Source organism: Aphelocoma coerulescens, chromosome 12 (genome assembly GCF_041296385.1).
Source record: "Aphelocoma coerulescens isolate FSJ_1873_10779 chromosome 12, UR_Acoe_1.0, whole genome shotgun sequence".
Classification (NCBI taxonomy): Eukaryota; Metazoa; Chordata; class Aves; order Passeriformes; family Corvidae; genus Aphelocoma; species Aphelocoma coerulescens.
The window spans coordinates 2,361,607-2,376,231 of record NC_091026.1 but is presented as its reverse complement, the minus strand read 5'-3'; the positions used below and the strand labels follow the sequence as shown (position 1 = coordinate 2,376,231).

Genomic DNA, 14,625 nt, shown 5'->3' with positions numbered 1-14,625 from the left:
GATGTATTCACATAAAGATAAGCATCCAGATGCCAAGGCAACAATTCTCCAATTATTTCTTCTTTTCTTTCCTATTGCACCAAATATATTACAATATATTGCTTGAAATGGTCAATCATCACTAATATAACTCATTTTCCATTGGTGAGGATTAAACAATCCCATTTGAATGATTTAAAAATTTTCTTTCACTGGGGAGGGAGACAAAACTCAAATGTCTCCTTTATGCAGCTTGTGAAAAAAAACACCAACTCATTGAAATTCAGATATTCCTCCAAAAGCATCAGGTGGATTTGAGATTATCATGGGACATCATGGGGGCTCAAAACTAGTAATAAGATTAAGAAAACCCTCAAAAGGATACAAATTATCCGTGTAAAACTAACAACCTTTAAGAGGGGAAATGGCTTTATTCTGGGCTTCAGAGTTATGGACCCCCTCTCAGAAACTCTTCCCCCTCGTCCCTGGTTATAATCCTTTTCCTGGCTGTTTTAATTACATGAGTGTGCAGAACTTTCCAAGAGGCTAAAAAGGCACCCCTAGAGATCATCTAGAAACCTCTTGCTCAAAACCAGTCTCAACCAGGCTGGGATGCTCAGGGCTCCCGGTGGGATTTGAGTATCTCCAAAGGTGGAGACTCCACAGCCATTCTGGAGAACCTGTGCCAGTGTTATACCAACCTCACAACAAAAAAATAAAAGAAATCATCCCATGGTTGAGAAAATAGCCAACCTCAGGTCAGGTTCCACAGCCTCCCTTCTGAACAGTTAATGGGGAGAACTTCCAGATCTCCCACTCCCAGCCCAGCCCCAGCAGGACACTTTGCTGCCCACAAGGCAGATCCCATCTATGTTATCACCATTTGCCCTCTTCCCCCAGAGAGGAAGGCAAAATCAGAAATGTGTTTAATGACCCAAACAGCACCTGCACACTGTTTCTGTGCTGGAAACTCCATGGCTGGAGCTTGATCATGAATGGCACCATTTAGGAACAGCAGGAGATGAGGTTCTTGGGAGGTTCCAGCCCCTCCCAGCCAGGGAAGGCTCTCCAGGGCTGGCATTAACTCAGCAGCCTGCAGCTCACAGATAACAAATTGCTATCTGTGACTCTTGCTGGGCAAGAAAAAGCAGGACTCCTCTCGGGATGCAAATTACACTCCTCTGCTCCATGTTGAACTAAAGGGCTGCCAAAGGCACACGCTGGAGGAACTTTCCCTATTTATTGCTTAGGTACCAACACATCTCTCGTGCACAGGCTGCAGCTGCAAATCCAATAGTTGCAGTGCCAGAGGTGAAGGAGTAAAACCACCAGTAAACTTCATAAAACACTACTGACCCATCTCACCAGCATACACACCATCTCAAAAAACAAAACCAAATGTTTCAAGAGGGAATCTAAAGGAATAAGGAACCCATCTATTTCCTGTGGCCTACAGGCCCATCCTTCTTTCCTCTGAAATTTCAAACCTGTTTTCCCATCACATAATGTATTTGTATCTTATCCTTTATCTTCAAAAGTACTTTTCAGGAAGGCATCAATTTATAAGTAGTTCAAGTGTGGCCTTCAATAAATCCTAATTAATTGAGTTTGAAAGGGCATTTTGTTGTCAATATAGTAACTACTGCAACAGTGTTCCTGGAAAGACAAGATCCATCACTGCTGACACAACTCACTTGTAAAATAAATACCATGGCAGAGGCCTGGAAGATCTGTAGGCATCTCTAAAACACCCTTTGAGTTCAGAGCAGATGTTGCCAGTGTTTATACTTTTTAAACCATTGGGATATAAACACCTCACTATAAACACCACTGAAGTTTTGCTTTTCTTTTCTTGATTTTGTGTGTGTTTATTTTAGTGTTAAAAATGTTAACTTCCAGAATAAGGAAAATAGCAACAGATGTCTAACCTAAACAAAAACTGCTCCAGTAGAGTGTATTCCTTTAGCTGTTCTTTTGCTTTTGAACCATTAAAGCTAGGATCTGGTTAAATAACAATTACTGGAGAAGAGGGTGGGCAAAAAAAGGGGGCTGGAAAGAATAATGTTAAGCATAATTACAATGAATTGAACTAATGAGCCAAAACTACAGATCAACAAAACTTAGTCAACAAAACACTCAGAAAGATGTATTATGTAAATAAAGCTTTGCATAAAATTCCATGGTCTTCACCAGAAGTTATCAATTGCCTCCAGTGAAAACACTAATTACTGCAGGGAGCAAGCAATGAAAATTTAAATGATCCTGAAATTAGAAAGCTAAAGGATCCTGAAGGTTGTTTTTCCTTTTCCTTTTTTTTTTGTTTGTTTTTTTTTTAACTAGTTTTCTTGCTCTAACAAAGAAAGTATGGGATAAGAAAGAAGTTGGGACCATTGAATCCGAGCTCTGTACTATTCAGCTCAATCTTCTGTAAAAGAGCTTTATTCAAATGAATATATACATATTTGTGCAGGAAAGAAAAAGAAGGAATAAAAGGAGAAACAAAGATATTAACAGTACAACAGGGAGCCCCTCCACTTCCTGAAGGGAAGAAACCGTGCTGGTTTAAGGGACAGAAAAGACTGTAATTTCCAAAGTGAGATTCAGCTGCCTGTGTTCTGGCCTGGCCTTTTTCTGAGCAGTGTGAACAGAAATCTCCTTGGCCTGTGCCTGCTCCGCATTGTTTCTTTCCTGACAACTCCAGCAAGTTTATTTTCCAAACGAACATGGAAAACGTTCCTGCTGAATCAGAAAAAAAAAAAAAAAAAAAAAAAAAAAGCGCTTTTCGCCGTGCTTGTGTGTGGCTACAGCAAAACCAGCCCCGCTGCCAAGCCGAATTAGCTCAGCGGTGCCTTTCTCTCCAGGCAGAGCCAAGCCATAACCACTTCTCCGAGCCGCACGTAGAGAAAACTCCGCGAAGATCAAGAAACTGATTTAGCCCTGTTACCTCAGGCGCCTTCCCAGCAGGGCCGAGAGCGCCGGCAGCGTGCGGGGAGCGCGGGCCGGCCCCGCCGGACACCGGGGAGCCGCGTTGTGTAAGCCCGGCGGGGCCAGGCCGGGCGGCGCTGGGGGAGGCGGCTCCGGGGGCCGAACAATGGCCAGGGCCCCGCGGGGACACGCCGGACACGGGGGACACGCCGGACACGCCGGACACTCGGCCCCGGCAGCGGCCGGGCCCGGCCCACACGTGTCCGGCCGCCAGCCAGCCCCGCGGCCGTGGGAGACGGACAAACCCCCGCCCGCCACCCCGGCCTTTAGTCCCGGCACTGCGGCCGGCGAGGGAAAGGAAAGCTGGCGCTGAGAACGCGGCTTGTGAAAAAAAAAAAAAATATATATATATATGAATAAATAAATGAACAGAAAAAAAAACCCCTCAAATGGAAAGAAAGAAATCCCTGTCCTGAAACAAAGCTCTGACAACAGCCCGCGGGGCGTCCCGCACCGGCGATCTCCGAAAACATCCCCGCTGACAAACAACAGCGAGCACCGCTCGCCGAAGGGATCCATCCATCCCTCCCCGTGCGAGGGCACCACTGATTTCCCGTGGCGAGGCACCATTACCTTCGTAGCACAGGATGCCGATATTGTTGTTCATCTTGTCCAAGTACTGGTAGTTCAACAGGTCCATCCTCATAAACAGCATTTATCGGGCTGGCGGAGAGGAGCGGCTCCGGGAGGGGGAGGCGGCCGGGCAGACGGTGCCGAAGCGCTCCCGGCTTCCAAACTCCAGCAAAGGCCCAGCCTGGAGCGGGTCGGGAAGGGGGAGCGGGCTCCGAGCGCTCTCGCTCCGCTGCCAGCCCGCCGAGGGGAACGCGCTGCGCAGCGGAGGGGGGGCCGGGGAAGGGGGGCCGTGCGGAGTTCTTCCCAGTTAAAAAAAAAAAAAAATTAAAAAATAACAATAATTAAAAATGAGAGTGTAAAAGCGAAGCAGAGGCGGCGGGGCAGGGCAGGGCAGGCAGGCAGGCAGGCAGGGAGGAGGGCAGGTCCGCGGGCGCAGCCCGCTGCGAGCGCCGGCGCTGACAGCGGCAGTGGCCGGCACTGCCCGCGGGCCCCGAGCCCGCTCCGCCGAGAGCCCGGCCCGCCCCGCGCAGGCGCTGCCGTGCCCGGGACGCTTTGTGCTCCCGAGCGGCCCGAGCGGAGCGGGGGCCGGCAGAGAGGCGGGGAGGAGGGGAGAAGGGGAGAAGGAAGGCAGGGAGGAGGGGAGGAGGGACGGCACGGCCGCGTCAGAGCCGCTCGCACAGGAAACGCCGCCCGGCAGCAGCGGCAGGAGGAGGCGGCTGCAAGCGGAGGAAGGGGAGGAAGCGGCGGCCGCGGCGCTGAGGGGCCTCCTCCGGGCACGGGCGGCAGCACGGCAGCTTTGAGGGGCGGATGCTGATCCTCTGTTTCAAACGAATGCTGCCTCTCCAACGCGTATTTCCCTCCCCAGCACGGCCTCAGTGCCTTACAGCGAGAAGTAATGCGGTTCTACAGCAAGAGGACAGAACAGCAGCCATGGAATGGCGGGATGGCATCGCAGGAATGATAAATGGAATCACAGGAATGAGAGAGACAATTAAAATAAAAGGCGTGAGCCAGTGGCCATTTCCCCATGTACATAGTTTGTATATAAACAGTTTAAAAAGGTTTCTCCCCATGCATATAAACAGGCATCGCGCACATTGCTACAATTCCACCAGGGCACAGCCAGATCGGATTTTTCAAGGGCTATTAGGGGTTAAACGTTCCGGGCTCTGGATCTTCAGCAGCTGCCAAAGCTCCAGTTGAGGTGACAGAAATGATGGAGACTGGTGCTGCAACTCTCTCATCCCAGGATGTGGGCTGCCCTTCTGCAGTCCCAACCTGGAGCACAAAGGCTCCGGCTGCTCAGACAGATGTGTGCGACTCATCTGGGAGGGCAGAACATCTGGGAGGGTGGCAGCATGCGCGAACCTCATGGGCACCGGTTTGCATTTCCTGCGGCTGATCAGCACTTCAAGTCTGGGGTTGATACAAAAAGAGAAATAAACCCCGGGGAAGTTTGCTCCAAGAGAAACTAAAAAAGGTATTGGAGTCCTAATTTTCCCTCTGCCCTCTTCAGCCTGGAGCACGGCTCATCCCTGCCTGTCTGGAACAGAGAATCTTCATGGTACACACAAGGGCAGACGGTGAGAACCAGTAAAACACTTTAATTTGCACCCTGAGAAGTTCTCCCCTCTGCTCGAGAAGGGGAAGGTAGGACATGACAGAGCCAAGCCACAGGGTGACATTTTGAGAGTTACTGCTTGAATGCTCTGGGTATTTCAGTGAGAACAGGTGGTTTAAATTTACTGCTGGTATCTACTGAATATTCTAAATAAGTTTGCCTAGAACATAAAAAAGGTTTCTCCTCACTTCAGATACACAGTGCTGAGGTAACAGCACGTTTCTTGAATGGTATCCAATAAAAAGTTGCAGTTGTTCTGCAAAAGTTGCAACCACACAGACCAAAGCAGCCCATGCTATTTTCTAAAAATAGAAATACCTTTAACAAAGAGTAGAATATAGTGATTTTTAAGCAGGGCACTAGAAGTTTTGCATATTGTGCATACACAGAGATACTCTACACCCATCCATCAAATTAAAATAGCTGTCTAATCAAGACATCAAGAGAAGTCTGAGCCCCCTAAGATATAAACAGCAATAAAAATCCACACCCGCAACATTAAAAAAGAGAGGCACGCTTCTTCAGCATGAAATGCAAGTTCCTCACCAATTTTGGGGACAGCATTTTGATATGTACAGTTTTTAACATAGAGAGCATCCCTGAATTCACCTGAATGCAACACATTTATTGGATGCTTGGGAAGGACAAGAAGTATTTAATCTTTTCACTTTAAAATACTTGAATTTTTGTGGGAGGTGCAGGAGATGAGGAAGAAAAGAAAGCACTATTTAAACTGATTTAAAGCAGTGCCCTACTAGACAGGGGTGCACATGGGCATTACAATTCCAAGTCCAATTTGAATTCTCCTATATATTCAAAGTTACATATTTCTTCAAGCTGTTTGGAAAAGCATGGTTGGGTGTTGTCCACAAACCACTGACTACTCAGTGCAGTCCAGACATTAATAAAGGAGTTAATTCTCCTTTATTAGACCAGCAGTCACTGGTGTGCAGGTTTTTGGGCAATAATGATCCCTGTTAAGTGAATGGCTTTCAGCATTTCAGTGCACACTCTGATCAGACTTGTCAAATGTTGCATAATGAGCAAGCTTCACAACAAATAATAATAAACTGGTACCAAACACCGGGAGCATTTTTAACTTCTAAATTAAAATATCTATGCTGAAAACAAGGCAATGCCTACTGAAAGAGTGGGGGGAATTATCAATGTAAACCTATCTCATATTACATTTTAAATCCAAAATCCATTCTTAGGAAAACTGTCTTTGAAAGAAAATGTATCAGCTCAACAAATCCAAATCCAGCAGGCACTGACCTCAAATAGTGACAGGGTCACTGTAAAGTACTTATTTCCTGTCAGCAAATTCTCAATTCAGATTGCTGCTCATCCATCTGAGCGTCCTTCCACCGAACTGAAACCAATAATCAATGCCTCATCGGTGGGTTAGAAAAAAGGCTATTTTTCATCAATTCCTTCTACATCCTGATAGCTGCAGACACAGTTCCGTGCTGTGGTATCCCTGCCTCACATTGTCTGGAGTACTTCCTCTAGGATTGCACGCTCCCTCCTCCTGGCAGGCAGCGAATCCCCGATCTGGGATCCGCTGTGAACCCACTGAACTTTAACACAACAGCAGCCTCTAGAGGCAACGGGAAAGCCGCGGGCTCCAGTGGGATTTACATGGGATTTCAGTCTAATTATCCCTCAGAGCAGGGGAGAGACCTCAGCCTCTCAGGGCTCTGCTGCACTTCAACACAGACAGCAAAAATTCACTCTGCACACAACAGTGTCTCACCACAGAAGTGTTCTGAGGCACAAAAAGCAAAATAAGGGAAACAAAAAAGAGCAGGTCAATCACCACTGTCAATAATAGGACTTAATATAAAAATAAATCCTTTCTACTGGATATTATTTGTTTAGCTGAATTTTTATAGGGAAAAAAGTCTCAATATATCAAGTCTATGATGTCAGATTTGACAGTGAGAGTTTATATGGGTTTTAGAGCATTTGAACATTACAAACATACAGGGAGATGCGCTTTTTTTTGCCTTTTCTCTGCCCTCCTCCACCCTCTTGTCCCTCTGCTCTCTCACAAGTGCTGCCGCCTCAGGCAGTGCTGAAGAGCCTGAGAAAATAAAATGCCTTTGGTGCCTGCACTCCACATCATCTTCCAGGGGGAAAATGGGCAACACTGGCCAAGAATCAACCCCACAGATGGGAGACAACTGAAATTCCACCCATGAAGGTCATCACAGAGAGCTACTATTGAAACAGCGACCAGTTCTGCAACTGAGAGAAAATAAATAGGCTTTCTAGAGGTGAGACACACTCTGATATGTCTGTGTGGCCACGCAGTGCTGCTCAGTATCATTCCATTTTTGAGTGGATAATTATCAGCTGCACCTCCTCAGGTCAGACAGGCACCTACTGAAACCTCAATGCACACCGAGGAGGAGGTGGAGGAATAAAGCAAGCACATTTAAAAACAGGTTTTACCTTTTTTCTTTCCCTAGGAAAGGAGCACGTTGGAGTTGAGGGTTGCTAGGTGGCGATGTGCCTGAAGGAAAAGGCTTTTCCTGCACACTCCCCTGCAACACTGCTGCTCTCACCACCCCAGTTCTCACATTTCTGTTAGAATGGATTTCACAGCAGAAAAGGAAAATAAGAATTCTCCTTGAAGCGAGATGGGGTGTTTGCTTTGAAATCCATTCAGGTGTGATGAGGAAATACAGTTAAAAAGGACTGAGCACGCAGCAAGTCCAGAACAGTACAAGGAAAATGACATTTCAAGTTCCTTGCAAGCAGCAGTCTCACAGCTGAGCCTCTGAGATCCACAGAGAGCAAACACAACTCTTCCCTCAGTGAGTCAGACACCACAAAACATAACTTTACACACTTCTTACAAAGCATTAAGTACTCACAACTGCACCAGTGAACAGAAGATATCAAACCACACATTCTTCCCGATGTGCATTCTTCCACTTTTCTTCCTTTTAAGTCAGAAAGTTGCATTGCAAATAGATTTGAATCACACCAAACTAGCTGTTCCCTTAAAATAAATAAAAAATTAAAGAAAGCCCCACCAGGCAGAGCATCTCTGAGCTAAAGCTGGTGCCTTCCTTCCTCTTTTACCTGTCCCCCAGTTAAAGGTTCCACCAACATGCCAGACATTATAAACACAAAAGATGCTTTTATAACTATCACTGGAGCTTCTCAAGACTGAAACAGTAGGCTTACACCCAGTATTGACTTGTAACAAAAGAATTTGTATATTCCACCATTCTTGTCATACCCTAAACTTAGGCAGTGCTGCTTAAAAATCCCAAACACAGCATGGTCTAGTGGGGAAATCTGTTTATGAGTGTGTGTGTGTGTCCCAAACTAACTTAGGAATTCCCAGCAGGACCAGGCCACCAGAGAGCCTGGCTTCAGTTCCCACTGAACAAAACACCAGGGAAACCAAAAACATGGTGATGCCTGAGACTGTCTAGAGCTGCAAGCACTTGTAGGGCCCAGGAATAGATGGTAAAGACTTGTCTGGACTGGCAGATGGATTTTTTAAGTTTTTTTTTTATTATTTTTAAAATATGCCTTGCTGTAGCGCAGTTCTTATTCTGTACTGTGGTTCTTATGCTGTACTACTCACTTTCTCAAAGACACAGAGGTTTTAAACATCACTGTGATGGTAAACAAAAATTTCAGATAACTTGTTTGTAAATATTTAGCAGTTTAGGACCAGCTATTTCACACCAGATCAGAAAACTCCAAGGTATTTATCAACTCAAAAAGCTTTTGGTGAATTTAAAACCTGCCCTCATCAGCAAGAACCATTTGTCTCCCACCCTAAACTAAACACACCTGCTGTCCTTCCACAGCCCTTTTCAGGTGGGAGTTGGGGCCAGGAAAGGCAGGATCCAAGGCAGGGCACAGACAGAGCTTCCCTGAGATCCCATTGGGGCTTGTAGGGGTTTTTTGGCAACAACCACATTTAAGTTTGAGTGAATATATAAAATATTCAGAGGTGCTGTGTGAGGCCTCTGATTTATCAAGAATGTTTTCCATTTCTCAATGGTATCTTGCAGCTCACAATTTGCAGTAGTTTTTCTCTTTTTGTTTTCTTAGGCTGTGCTGAGAACACTTCAAAAATGCAGCTAAAGCACACACAACAGATTAATCTAGTTTATCTGGGTGGAAAAATTGTTACGTGCTAATTAAAAACTTGATAATCTTTTCTGTTATTTGCATACTAATTTAAATTTCTGAAGGGTTGATGATAATCACAAACATAATTCAACTTGAACTACAAAGAGTCTCAAACACCACCAGAGCCTCCAGATGCAAACAGTGAAGTGCAAACATTGCCATGCCCTGACACTGTGTTAGCAGGGCAAAGAAATTACTTTGTCTTCTTCCAATATGAGAGGATTAAAAAAAAAAAGAAAATTAAAAAAAAGACAGAGTACTAAAGAAAAAAAACCCTATTTTAAGTCAGCATCTAAACAAGTTTTAGCTTAGGAAAATTAGGAGCCAGACCTTGTTCAGAGGTTAGATTTCAAAATTACTCTGCATATCCCTCAGCTTTGGGAAGAAGCAAATCCAGTTTCCAGCAGCCACTAATTACAGGGTTTAGAAATAAAGCAGAGAGCTCCAAGATCACTGAAGTCTTTGAAAACATTTCCCCTTATAGCTCGCTTGGCAAGACATAAAATATACTCCTTAAAATATAAATATATATACACACACAGGGCCTAATTGAGCTTAGATGTCAACATATGTAAATCTATGGAGCTGACCTTGCTTGCACACAGACTGAATATTACAATAATTAGAACTACCTTATAAATGAGATAAAACCAGGATTCCCAGTGCTGTCCCATGCACTAAAATCAATCACACATTTTCTTACAAAACAGAATAATTTTGGCTTCTACACATTAAAGCAATTACTTATCCTAAATATTAAGATTAAAATATTAGTAAGTACCTATTGCAAAACCCAATTATAAAACTTGCAACCTAGTCCATTAAATTTAAATGAAATTTCGTTCATGCTCTAAGGCTGTTCTTTTCCAATTGAGGGTCTTGTTCTCTATTATTGAAAAAGTATTTGACCTTAATAATATTTTTTTACCACACCAAGAAAAGAAATTGCCCAACCTTAAACACGCTCTCACTTATCCCAAACTGCAGTGCTCACACAAACCCAGCCACCCAGAGAACCTTTGCTCAGGATGCTGAGGAGCATCCTCTGGATCAATAGAAGAAAAAAGAACAATGAGGTGATGCCCTTGCATTGTTTATTAACACAAGAAGAGTAAGTTTTAACTGTATCTGATTTATTCACACACACATGCATGTGTGCAGTGCTCTGTAGGACACAAGTGGAACGTTATCAATTGTATTAATTCCACTAAATAAATACTGCAGAGGATGCCCTTGCTGTCCAAAAATACAAATTCAGGTCTCAGAAATAGAGAAATAATAGGGAAAAACCTCACAAAAGTAGCCAAGCCCTCCCTGTTCCAAAACACAACCTTCCAACATTGCTGCTCTGCAGCCAGGACAAGGCCTGACAATGAATGGGAGCTGAAACCCTTTTTCCAAAGGATCAAAGTCACCATTTCAATTTCCACAGCTACACAAGGCAAGACATTTCTCCTTCCAAAAATGAAACCTAGAGAATGCTGAAAATTCTCCACCAAAGCTATTTTTCACTGGAATCAATGCTAGCTTTTCTTACTATGCTTGTGCTGTTTTCACTTTAAAAAAGTGGGGGGAAAGGGTTTTTTTTTCATGTTTTGCATTTAAAAAGACACTTATTTGTGATTAACTTCCAGATTTCTGCCAAAACAGTAAAGTCTTTATTTGCATTTCCCATCACTTCCCCTCTGCCAGCTCTACCCTGCTTTTCTTAGGGATCTCACAACCATCCCTCACCACCTTTAGCAGAAGGGACCGTTCTTTAACTCCAAATGTTGGTTTTTAATTTACCAAAAAGTCATCAAAACCTCCCTCTGGTGAGCACTGCCCATGCCACAGGTTGTACTCAAGGCTATGAAGAATCCCAGGTGCTGCAGGAATTTGCAGTGACCACAACCCGAGCTTTGCCATGTTTCAGCACTTGCTTGTTTTTTTTTACCCAGAGAGGAAAGGATCACAACTCCCAAATTTCACCCACCAAAAAAAAAAAAAAAGCCTGGGGGGTGCAGATTTATGGGTACAGATCAGTTTTTTCCCCCAAGGCTCACATCTACCACCCCTTCACTTCCTGAAATCCAATTTTTCCCAAACGCCACAAATATTCCACAACGTCCCCAAAATTTCTTCAGCCTGTCCAAGGGTTTCCCATCTTAACACCCCCTTCCACTCACCTACAAGCTCCTCTCTCTCTCCCTCTCATCCCAACAATCTCAACACTCTTCCTCAAGATGTGTTCTCCAGACACCCTAAATCCCATCCCTCTCTTCCTGAATGAAGAACTTTTCCCAGCAATCCCACCTTACCCAGAGCCCCCCCATCCTCTCTCACCACAATTTCCCAAACAAAGATTAATTCTTCATGACCCAGGATTTAAAAATTCCCTCTTTCCCTCTGGATCAGCCACAGCTGCTCAGCTCCCCTGGTTCTGGTTCCTGGCAGCTCTGGAGCCACAGGACAGCACCAAAAGCTACTTGGTCATGGGATACTGAGATCCCAAAACTGAAGTGACAGATCACACTCTCAGAATGCCTCCTTATCTCTCCCTGTCTTGGTCCTTTTCCTCTTGACCTTTTATTTCCTTTCTCCCGAGCTCCAGGTGCTCTCAGATACGTGAACTCAAGATAAGCAATGTTTGCTTCTCTAACTCAGTGATACTCCACCTTCTTTCCAAAAAGCTGGAGAAAGAGATATCCTGAGTATACTGGAGTTCACATCCTCCTCCTTCCAGGGGAAATGGTAAAAAAGGCATTATTTTGTGACAGGACTGGTGGCTAAAGGAGCAGAAGAGTCCTAATGGTCCCAGCAGCTCCTTCTGATAAAGACTCCACTCCCCTATAAACAAATCCCAGCTCCCAAGCAAGACAAAAAAAAAAAAAAAAAAAAAAAAATCAGCTGTAGGTGGTGAGCTGGGCTTATTACGTAAATCAGACTAGTGCCAAGAATTCTGGGCTTGTTGCTTCCAGAACTTGGAGAAATTGAACTGTCATATGAAAATGAGTGCTCGGGCTGGGCCAGGACAATTAAATGAGGAGTCACATCCCTGGTGTGAAGCGCTGATTTGCTGGAACGATGATAAACCAAGAGGCAAAGAGACACAGCATGCACCAACAAGCATTCCAGCCAGGCATCAAAGTCAGGCAGTGGAGCCTCAGAATCAAAAGCTCCCAGTTTACGACCTTAATATTGAGTTAATGTCAGCCTTGGAAATGTGTCTGGAGCAAGAGCGGCTGCCAGGTGTGTGAGCAGCGCTGGGTAACTGTTCATGAGCTCCAAAATGCACACACACACCCCCCAGGAGCAGCCTGGTGCTCCCAGCACCCCCAGCTCAGCTGCTTTGCTGGGCTTCTGTTTTAGAAGAAGCAGCAGCAAAAAGGTTACAAAGCAGAGTTTAACAAAAAGCCAAAAGTCCTGAGCTGGAGACGTTCTGCTCTTTACCACGACATGCCTCAGGAAGCTGTTTTCAGGATAAATGTTGTAATAAAATACAGACATGTTTAAAGAGTATTGCTCCTTTTTTTTCTGCATGTTCTTTACGTTGCAACTTCCTAATATTGCAAAGTTTTGCAATACTGATGCTTTTCTTAAAGCCCCTTTTCTCCCCTGGGCACCTGAAGATATTGCACACAATTTATGTTAATTTTTTTTCAGCTTTTAAATCTAACAGATAGAAAAAAATAACAATGTAAATTAGGCCTCAAAGTGAATCCACAAGCTCAGAACTGGAAATTAGTGAAAACCTTGGAACTGAACATTTTTGAAGACCAATCGTGCAGCACCAAAATGTTTGGGTTGGGCAGAACACAACAACTTTTTAAAAGTGCAGATGGATAAAGACTATCAAAATACATTTTCTTCTTAGGTGTCTCATCCATCAAATGCACTCAGCCATGAAGATATCTTCTGTCTCAGAACAAATTCACTATCTTGAGCTTTCTCTGAAGCCAGATACTTAAACATCCATAACACAATGGAAGAAATTATTGTATGTTCCAGTTACTTTCCCCAAAGAGAAGAAAGAACGCACCTAGACCGAAGCCATGTATTTTTATTTTTGAAAAGGTGAATTCTCTAAAATCTAATACAGACAACAGATTAGAAATATTGCATGCACAGAACTTCTATCTTCGAGGAACCTCACAAACATGAATACATTCAGATTTCACCTGAGGCAAGTATCCACCTCTATGGCAGCTGGAGAAATCCAGGCAGGAAGATGAGATTTCCCTGGAGGCACAGAAGCCAGTCAGATCCTGACTCTCCTCGCCGGGCCAAGGACCACGCCTTGCTTTCATCCACTCTGGTAATTAGAAATAAAAGAACTCTTGGTCTGGATGTTCTTTTCAGGCAGAACCTGTCTGACCTGTTAATGCACTGACAGTGTGCTCAGGAAGCCACCAGGCAGCCAGGGGAGCAGCTTTATTAAAGGAATCCTGGTCCTGCTCGTGGAACACCCTCCTCCTTTTCCTTGCTCCAGCCTGTGCTCAGGCTGCAAACTCCTCTCTTCAGCCTTGTTGATGGGGGATATAAACTCAGATTCTTCCAGGGACCACGAGGAAGGCTGGATCTCACAAGAAAGTGAAGCATTTACCCTCTGCATGAGAGAGAAGCAGCCAGTTCCTGCCTGGGCATCCTGATTGGCAAGCCCAGCGTTGCAGCAATCAAAATGTTACCATTTGGGAAGCTGGTTGAGTTGCATATCTTCCATATTCCCGGATTCTTGTGACCCTTCACGCATCTCAGTCTTAACTTCAGCTAAAAAACCTGACTTTAGTCTCAGGAAGATGTCCTCTCACAGTTTCTCTGTGATACACCCAGATCAAATATAAGAACGAGGACTCCACGTCCACGAACCTCACAATAATTAGAATTAATTATTGTTCATGGGAATAAGCCCTGGCAAGGCAGCAGCCTCAGTAAAAAAATCTGCAGTGCAGATGATCCCAAGATCAAAGTTCACCTCGCAGACTTATCAGCAGCAGGATGCAGCTACAAAGGGAAACTCACCGTCGGTTATATCAGATATCCCCACAGATTCTCCCTGTGCACACATCCCTTCCACAGGGAAAGCCAGAAGAACATCAACCAGGTGTCTGTTGATTTTCCCAAACAAATAATCCTCCCAGCTCAAAAGCCAGTAAGTCCTTGATACCTTGTCAGGCTGCAGCAGATTTGCCACAGGTAAATTCGTGCCACTAACAAAATAGGAGATCAGCGGTGCTGCCAGCGTCCAGCAACACTCACACATCACCCTGCCAAAGCTTCTGTCTGAATTCTTATTTTTATTGAATTTTATGCCACCAAGAAAA

At 44.7% G+C, this 14,625-nt stretch overlaps 1 protein-coding gene across 4 annotated transcripts in view; it reads right to left on the bottom strand.

Moving 5' to 3' along the window:
• VGLL4 (vestigial like family member 4) overlaps positions 1 to 14,625 on the bottom strand; it is a 73,799-nt gene that overhangs the window by 39,692 nt on the left and 19,482 nt on the right. The window contains exon 1 of one of the 4 annotated variants that reach the window (XM_069028434.1): positions 3,538 to 4,068. The exons of the other annotated variants lie outside the window; for them this stretch is intronic. Within the exon in view, the coding sequence (XP_068884535.1) occupies positions 3,538 to 3,619 (82 nt within the window). The 5' untranslated portion in view covers positions 3,620 to 4,068. Of the gene's footprint in view, positions 1 to 3,537; positions 4,069 to 14,625 lie in introns of those variants that run through there. 4 annotated transcript variants of the gene reach the window in all.